The sequence below is a fragment of the Artemia sp. Qi Xiang Cuo genome, chromosome 11 (genome assembly GCF_049724085.1).
Source record: "Artemia sp. Qi Xiang Cuo chromosome 11, ASM4972408v1, whole genome shotgun sequence".
Classification (NCBI taxonomy): domain Eukaryota; kingdom Metazoa; phylum Arthropoda; class Branchiopoda; order Anostraca; family Artemiidae; genus Artemia; species Artemia sp. Qi Xiang Cuo.
In genome coordinates this window covers 5,989,542-5,998,992 of record NC_142804.1, presented here as the reverse complement: position 1 = coordinate 5,998,992, position 9,451 = coordinate 5,989,542, and the positions used below count along the sequence as shown (strand labels likewise).

The window sequence follows — 9,451 nt, the reverse complement described above, 5'->3', positions numbered from 1 at the left end:
TTGGTTCAGTCGATTAACGTGTCGTTCTTTTACCTTAGGAAATCATGGGTCTCACGTTCGATTCCTACATCAAAAACAAATTTCGTAAAAATCAATGGGAAGATACTTAGAATGTAAAAAATCGTATCATTGGAAAAGAAAAATATCATCATTAGAGTACAATAAAATGACATCAATAAAAAAAACTATTAAAAAAAAAAATCCATATATTCATACAATAAAACATCCATACAAAAAAAAAATTACTGTGTAAAATTAAAGAGAGAAGACAGGTAGGAAATTACTACAGTATAAAGGAAACGAATCATTACCATGAAAACATCAGGTACTTTGAACAGAAACAACAGCACGAATTTTCCATGGTGGTTGAATCCAGTCATTACACTGTCTGCTTGTATTGGCGGGTGTACTGTGCGCTTGAAAGCATTATAGATATATGGTGGGACTGTGCGCTCTTAATCGTTATAGCTATATGGGTACCACCCCCGTTGTAATCGTTATAGCTATATGGGTACCACCCCTGTTGTAATCGTTATAGCTATATGGGTACCAGCCCCGTTGAAACTGTTGTAGATATATGGGTACCTGTCTTGTACCTGTCATTATATCAATACTACTAATAACGAGAATGTTAAGCTGAGAGATAATGAAACATCTTGTACTAAAAAAAATATATAACAAAATTCAAGTTAAATACCTTTTTGTGAAAAATTGAACGACTTTACAGCACTCTTTTTCTTGTGAAGTACTTACAATAAACATAGTCAGGTGACTAACTTCACTACTCTTGATTTACCAAAAAGCAATATTCTTCGTTCAAAATAATTCGTGTAAAATGCTCGTGGAGTATAAAAGGAAGCTCAGAGGTAACTAAACAAAATATTTTTTTTAAAAGAAAGCGTCACAAGAATTAGTTATTCCTCAATAGAAGATTTTAATACTTCACCACAGTCTTCCTCTTGAGAAGAAATTACTATAAAGGTTGATTTATGAGTTGATTCATGCAAAAAATAATTCGTATTCTCTGCTTGCAAACCATAAACAAAATTATTAGAATTATAAAAGCTTTTTATAATTTTGTAACTTACTGTAAGACCATTTTTCTAACAAATACAATGTTTTATTTAATAGAAGGTTTTATTTATGATTTTATTTTTAATTTATCTAAGACTGGTTCCTAGACATTTCAATTACAATCAACTAAACCATGGTCAACCCAGCGAAATTAACTCGAGCACCAAGTAAACTCAACTACCACTTAACTCCGATACCCTAAATTCAATCACCAAACATCTCAACAGCCATAAAATCGACCACCACCTAACCACCTCAAGCCCTGTCCCCACTTAGCTCAATCACCAAATAAACTCAACCACATTAAACCCAACCACATTATAGCTCAACCACTATATAACTCAATCAGTGCATGACTCAATAATTCAACCAGTACATGACTCAATTACTGTACAACTTGGTCACCCTCAGCTCAACCACCACATAACTCAGCTACCAAGTATATGAACTACCATTTATTCAATCTTTGTATAGTTAAGTAAAAAGAAAATACAACAGCAGGATTAGAAAATTTCAAAATATAAAATAATTAATCAGAGACTTTCAAGACACGTTCAAACATACCCTCAGGAAGAAAACAAAATGAGATACCTGAAAGCAATTGCCCATATGCAAGGGCAAAGAGATGCTTTGAATGTAAAAATTCCCACAAAAACGTTCTTTTTTATTAACTCTTTGCTGATTTATTCCCAAGCAGAATATTTTTGACTTTAGGAATAAATCACCCTTTTCTACCAGGGTATGTATGTCCCCCAGTGCTTGGGGTCAGATCTAAGCTTAAATAAATTTGGAAGATAAAAATATGAACAGTTGTTAAGGATTTTATGAAAAAATTGCAGAAAAACAAATCAGATATGTCAAAATGCATTTTGCTCTCTGGAGTCGAGTTTTTCTTTCTTTGAGTCAGATTTTTTTTTTTAACAAAAATAGTACCAATTGCATTGTTTCTTGTATTGCTCTTTTTTTAAAGCATTCTATTAAAAATCTCTCCCGAGACAAGATTGAAACGGATCTGAGTTATGTGGCGGGGAGTTGATGGTGGTCGAGTTGATGATGGTTGATTTATGTGGTGGTTGAGTTATGCGGTAGTTCGGTTTAAGGAGGTTGAGTTATGTGGTGGTAGAATTATGTGGTGGTTGGGTTTATGGTGGTTGAATTTGAGCTGGTGATTGAGTTGATAGTAGCTGGGTTTTTTGAGGGTTGATTTTAAGGTGTTTGAATTAAGCTATAGTTGAGTTAAGGGTAGTTGAGCAGTTTGTTGGTTGAGTTTATGGTAGTCGGGCTACGTGTCCATGGGTGCCCATACGCTGAATTCCAGGGGGAGGCAAACCTCGTCTAATTGACACTTTTAATGCTATATAATAAAAATCTCAAAACAAAAATATAAAAACAAGGCAACATCATTCAGCCAGGGGAGGGAGCGCGCCCCGCCCCCCCCCCCTTATCGGCACCAATGTACGTGCCCAGCTTTTCTGAAGGCTATAGAATTATTAGACTAAGGCTTGTTCAATACTGCTTTGATTTCAATGTACATCAGTTTGAATTAATCATATCCCTAGTTCATCATTTTCTACACGAGAACATAATAATTAAATTATCATAAAATCGCGTGGAAACAGGCTTGTCCAGCCTAAGTTTCAGGATCACTCCTGTTTGTTATTCATGTCATAAAAACAGATTATTTCAAAACTTCTGATTTTAGAATTAAACACTTCCAAGCCCAGTTTTGTTTTTAGAGCCTTAGTTTACATCATGTATAAATATTTTAAATTAGATTGAAAAAAACATGTAATTTTTCAATACACAAAATAAATTCAATAAACACAGGTAGAAGCATAGCTGCAGCATGTTAATATTTGTGAGGAAGAGGGGTCTCCATCTGGACAGGGGCGGCTCCAGGATTTTTTTAGGGGACGGGGGGGGGCAAAATAGGTTGATCCGATAAACTTGCGTTAGGAATAAGTTTAATTAAAGCAAACTTGCGTTAATTAAGTAAATTACGCTACTTTAGAACACTTTGGGGGGTGGGGGGGTCCTCGCCCCCTGGATCCGCCATTACATCTGGTGAGTCAAGGGTCATGGGCAATATAAAAATTTTTTCTCAAAATTATTAGAGGGGGGGGGCAAATGCCCTCCCTGCCCCCCGAAACGACGCCACTGAACACGGGCATTTTGTACTCTTTAGAAAACAAAGTTTCAGTCTCAAAATTATATGTACAGTTATTCCCTGACTTTATGACAGTTGTGGTTTAAACACTGTTTAGAAATGATTATCATGAATATAAGACAAAGAAAATAAGCTGAAATTAGTAAAACTTCGGTAATGCTGAGTAAACCAAAGGGCAATATTGCCCTGCGATAATTTCATGAATCTGTCCTTGTTTTCTGACAATAGGAATGTTTGATGTCAAATGGTTATTAAAGTGAATACCGTATGCATTTTTCATGACGTCTGGTCTAAAATCTTCCAATTTTTTGAATGATTTGATAAATAAGCCATCTCTCCACTCCTCCCACTTGATGGGTAAAAATGTCTCTGTCTTTAAGAAAGTTAAGTTACAATTTTTCCCCGCCTCATCGAAATTCTCTTTTTCAAGAGAGAGATCGCAATATTTGTTCGTAATATCACGGATGGTAAGGAAGCCTAAGCCATCCCATGATCTATTATTGTACTTCTTCTGAGCAAGAGTGTTGTATATTTTATTGACTAGAAAGTGGTCTTTTTCAAACTTCATTATACCATTTACCAATTTGTAAAGAAGGAAAGAGCCAAGATCGGATGTATTTCTAAGAAGTACTGTGTCTGTGTCTAAATAAAGTCCACCATAATGTTTCAATAAAAAAACTCTCATCATATCAGATATATGCTCTGCAAGGTCAGTTGCCTGATCTTGAACATCTAAATAAAGTCTTTCAAAGCTAGTGTCTTTAAAGAGTATTCCAGGATCCACTTTCACCAGTTTAAGATTTGTGAAATTTTTAATCCATGGATTTTGTCGAGCTATTGCTTCTTTCTCTATTCCTGTCATGTAGAGAATAACTGGTAACGGATGTTGCAGCCGAGCAGCAGCTTCAACGCTACAGGCATATCTGTCATTTAGATACCCTATACCACTACTTTCAATGAAGAAGGTGGTGTTGAAGTTGTGATAGCACCCAACCTTATGAAGTATTTCTATTCCGTCTTTACTTCTTATTGTACTACGGATACGATTTAAAACGTCATAATCCATGATTGGTTGCTTTGCAATGACGTAGATACCACATATGCACGCTAGTGTGATGCAATAGTTCCTTGTTCGGCATGCCATCTGAAAATAAAGCAAACGATGATTAATATTAACATTATACGAAAGTGCACTTGCTGACGACAATCTGACGAAAGTCAGATTGCTTCATGGTTTTCGACATTTTAGGAAAAATGATCTTTAAAATGATTTCTTTAAAATGATCTTTAAAATGATGATCTTTAAAATTATTTATACTACGTATAAACATTATTTTGCACCAGCCAGATCAAGATAAAAGTCACCATTTTAAAATGTGTTTGATCAAATAGTTCGTGGCAACAAACTGTACGTCAGCAATGACGCGGCTAAATTGTAACCAAAACTTTAAAAAACAGAATTTTGAAATCAATAAATATATCAAAATAATCAGCTTATTATGTTGATTCCGAATATATAAGGTTCATTAAGTTTAGTTTTAACCATCAGTGACTACGAGCCTGAGAAACTTTGCATGATATTCGAAAAAAAGGGCAAACATCAGATTCAGCGTATCACTCCCATCTGCAAAAATCTGAATTTTCATATTTTTTCCAGAAGAATACTCTAAAAATACTCTAAAAACTCTAAAAAAATAAATTAAAACGAGATTTAAAGGAATATGACGACATTCCAAGATTTAACGATTGGGGGTCGGCACCGTTTCTGTTTTTATTTCTGTTTTTTTTTCTACCGTTTTCTGTTCTGTTTTTTCTTAAATTAATTAAAAAAACTTTTTCCACAAAATAAGTTTTTCAAACAAATTTAAAGAACTCCAGGAAACAAAAAATTAGCAAAAATAAAATCAAATAATTTACCAAGCGTGAAACTACCACAAATCAGCATCGATAAATAAATGAAACCCAAAACGAACAGAAATTACAACAATTAACCGAGTCAAACTCAAAACGAGCAGAAATTAACAGTAGTTGGTCACAAAACCCAGAACAAGGCCAGAACAAAATTTGCACTTTACTTAAAAAATATAAATGTTTTTAATTTTATAACTTAAATAAATCAAATAATATTAACATTTGATTACTAAATATCAGTATATTTATATTAAACTGAAAATGCACATTCATTTGTATTTTTTCAATAAAGTGCAAATTATGTTCTGGCCTTGGGAAGGCTTTAGGGGTTTTGAGGCCAACTTGTGTTAATTTCCGCTCTTTTGAGTTTGACTCGATTATTTATTGTAATTTCTGTTCGTTCTGGGTTTCATTGATGTATTGATGCTGATTTGTGGTAGTTTCACACTTGGAAGATTGTTTGATTTTATTTTTACTCATTTTTTGTTTAATGGAGTTCTTTACTTTTTTTGAAAAACTTATTTTGTGGAAAAAGTTTTTTTAATTAATTTCTGTTCGTTTAATATTGACACAGTCTTTTCAGGGAAAAAGAAAATAATACTTCAAATCTTTTCGTTTTTTTAAGACTTTATAGTTTGGCCTGTTATTTGTATGCTGGAGAAAAATCTCCAGCAATTTTAACAACATACACCGTTTTAAAAATCTGGACACAAATAGTACTGTTTAATATCGTTACATACCTCCCCTAGTTGACCTGAAATGGAAAATTTGATACCATTCACAAAAGAGTCTGCTTACTTTCTTTGATAGCTTGGATATACTTACGCTATTTTGACTTCTTAAATCTTAAGGTTAAATCTTAAGAGCAGAAGCAGCCCCGAAAGTTTGAACATAATACCCTCAGTTGTTCTGGGGGTACTGCTGAGGTGCCTTATTGAGAATTAGCATTAAAACAGTGCATTTTGATTTAATCTTAAGGCAACATTTAGTTTTTAAACATAAAGGCAAATGGTGGGCATGAGAGGGGGGTTAGTTTCCCTTCAATCAATTTTGACTATTAAAAGAGCACTAGCCCTTTCAATTTCCAATTGAATGAGCCCTGTTTAATGTTTTTACAACTCCGTTTTCTATAAAAACGTTATATGCCCCCAGGGCATAACTTACAACCCTTGCCCTGAGGGCTGTGGGGGGAGGTGTTGTCATCCTGAAAGACCTAATTTCCAAGACTTTCTACTATGTTGAATAAAATGGCTATCTAAAAATTCTGATTGGATGTGTTTCGGGAAAAGGTGGGCTTGAGAGGGGGTTTAGTTGCCGTTAGATAACTTTCGACTATTAAAAAGGGCACTAGACCTTTGAATTTCCAATCGAAAGAGCCCTTTTTCAAGTTTCTCCTACTAAGATTTCAATAAAAATCTATATGCCCCCAGGGCATAACTTATAATCCTTGCCCTGAAGACTGTGGGGGGGGGGGTGTCCTTCTCAAAGATATAATTTTCTGAACTTCAAACTGCGTGGAACAAAATGGCTATCTCAAAATTTTAATTGAATGTGTTTGGGGAAATGGTAGGCGTGGAAGTGGTGTTAGTTGCCTTTTAATCACTTTCGACTATTAAAAAGGGCACTAGCCCTTTTAATTTTCAATCGAATGAGCTCTTCTTGAAGTTTCTACGACAACGTGTTCTATATAAGGCTTATATGCCCCAGGGCATAACTTACAACCTTTGCCTTGAGGGCTGTGGGGGGCTGTCATCTTCAAAGACCTAATTTTCAGAACTGTCAACTACGTTGAACAAAATGGTTATCTTAAAATTTTGATTGGATGTGTTTGGGGAAAAGGTGGGCGTGAGAGGGTGTTAGTTGCCTTCCAATCACTTTCCACTATTAAAAAGGGCGCTAGCTCTTTGAGTTTCCAATCGAATGAGCCCTTTTTGAAGTTTCTACGACAACGCTTTCTATAAAAACCTTATAAGCCCCCAGGGCATAACTTACAACCCTTGCCCTGAGTGCTGTGGGGGAGTTTCCTCCTCAAAAATATAATTTCTATCTGGAAATCAATTACGCTGAACAAAATGACTATCTAAAAATTTTGATGGATGTGTTAGGGGAAAAGGCGGAGGGGAGAGGAGGGTTAGTTGCCCTCAAATCACTTTCGACTATTAAAAAAGGCACTAGCTGTTTGAATTTTCAATAGAATAAGCCCTATCTCAAGTTTCTACGACAAAGATTTCAATAAAAACTTATATGCCCCAAGGGCATAACTTAAAACCCTTACCCTGAAGACAGTGGGGGCAGTGTCCTGCTCTAAGGTATAATTTCCTGAACTTTAAACTACGTGAAATAAAATCGCTATCTAAAATTTTTGATTGGATGTGTTTGGGGAAATGGTGGGCGTGGAAGGGGTGTTAGTCTCCTTCCAATCACTTTCGACTATAAAAAGTGCACTAGCTTTTTCAATTTCCAATCGAATGAGCCCTTTTTGAAATTTCTTCGACAACACGTTCTATAGAAACCTTATATGACCCCAGGGCATAACTTATGACCCTTGTCCTGAGGGCTGTGGGGGGCTGACATCCTCAAAGACCTAATTTCCAGAAATTTCAACTACGTTGAACAAAATGGCTATATTAAAATTTTGATTGGATGTGTTTGGGGAAAAGGGGGATTATTAACCCTCCAATCACTTTCGACTATTAAAAAGGGCACTAGCCCTTTGAATTTCCAATCGAATGAGCCTTTTTTGAAGCTTCTATGACAACGCTTTCTGTAAAAACCTTATATGCCCCCAGGGCATAACTTACAACCCTTACTCTGAATGCTGTGGGGGAGTGTCCTCCTCAAAAACATATTATCTCTCTGGAAATCAACCACGCTGAACAAAATGGCTATCTCAAAATTTTGATTGGGTGTGTTTCGGGAAAAGGTTGGCTTGGAAGGGGTATTAGTTGCCTTCCAATCATTTTCGAGTATTAAAAAGGGCACAAGCCAGTCCAATTTCCAATTGAATGAGCCCTTTTCAAAGTTTCTACGACAACTTCTTCGATACAAAGTGCCCTGGTCTAAAGGAAAAAAAAATAATACATTGCGCCAACATTGTTCTTATATGCCCCCAGGGCATAACTTAAAACCCTTGCCCTGAGGGTTGTGGGGGAGTGTCGTCCTCAAAAACGTATTTTCTATCTGGAAATGCACTACGCTGAACAAAATGGCTATCTCAAAATTTTGATTGGATGTGTTTGGGGAACTGGTGGGCGTGGAAGGGGTGTTAGCTACCTTCCAGTCACTTTCGACTATTAAAAAGGGCACTAGCCGTTCCAATTTCCAATCGATCGAGCCTTTTTCAAAGTTTCTACGACAACTTCTTCGATGCGAAGTGCCCTGGTATGGAAAAAAATAATAATACATTGTGCCAACATCGTTCTTTACTTAGGCAGCGCGATTGCGCTGCCTATGAAAAAAAAACAACTGAAAAACAGAAAATAGATAACGTTTTTTTTTTGCAGTGATGTTTCTGCTTCTGTTGCGTTTTTTTCTTACCGTTTTGGCCCTTTTCTATTGTCCTTCATTATGAGTTTTGATTGCGAATAGCATCATAGAGAACTTTAGCGACTTCTATTGGATTTCCGATGCATACTAGGGAATAGTTCTGTCTTCATCTGTTCTGAAGAAAAAATTTACCACTGAAAAAATTTATTTTTCATTAAAGCCGTCTTATCAGACATCTTTAAAAAAATAAAAAGAATTAAATACCCACTGGACATAGGGAAAAAAAGTACAAGACTTCTAGTTACAAAAGCACAAAATTATCCGTGTGTAAAATAGAAATATATTTCCTTTTTTGAAAGATCTAATTTTATTGAATATATTACTAGAAATTTATTCCCTCTTCTGAAAATACCTGAAACATTTTTTTTTCGCTTCTTTGACATGGTAATCGTGTTAATGGGTTACCTTTTTGTTTTGTTATAATTGTAGAATGCATTCATGGTGAAATTTTCAGTAGTTTGTATTTATTTCAAATTAACAATTTACATTGATAAGCTTCCTATTTCAATATTTGAAAAGCCTATTCAATATTTTGCAATATTCGAATGTTTCAATATTTTTCAATACTTGAAAAGATGGCAACCTCATTCAATATTTTTCAATATTTGAAAAAACGGCAACCTGACTTTATTGCATAGAATCAGAAGCTAAAAGTTGATCACAATAGCACTAAAATTGTTTGTGCAGTATTTCGTAACATCCAGAAGTTCAGAATTCTACAGAAAATCCGCTTTATAATTACTGATTTAGGAG

The 9,451-nt window shown here is 35.1% G+C and overlaps 1 protein-coding gene across 9 annotated transcripts in view; it reads right to left on the bottom strand.

Annotated features, from left to right (window-relative positions):
• Positions 1-422: 422 nt before the first annotated feature.
• LOC148946570 (lactosylceramide 4-alpha-galactosyltransferase-like) overlaps positions 423-9,451 on the bottom strand; it is a 105,162-nt gene continuing 96,133 nt past the window's right edge. For 6 of the 9 annotated variants that reach the window (XM_089097452.1, XM_089097458.1, XM_089097457.1 and 3 more), the window contains one exon: positions 423-4,385. In XM_089097452.1, the coding sequence (XP_088953578.1) occupies positions 3,381-4,385 (1,005 nt within the window). In that variant the 3' untranslated portion in view covers positions 423-3,380. Of the gene's footprint in view, positions 4,386-8,689; positions 8,833-9,451 lie in introns of all 9 variants that reach the window. The other 3 variants (XM_089097454.1, XM_089097453.1, XM_089097455.1) reach the window with 2 other exon arrangements.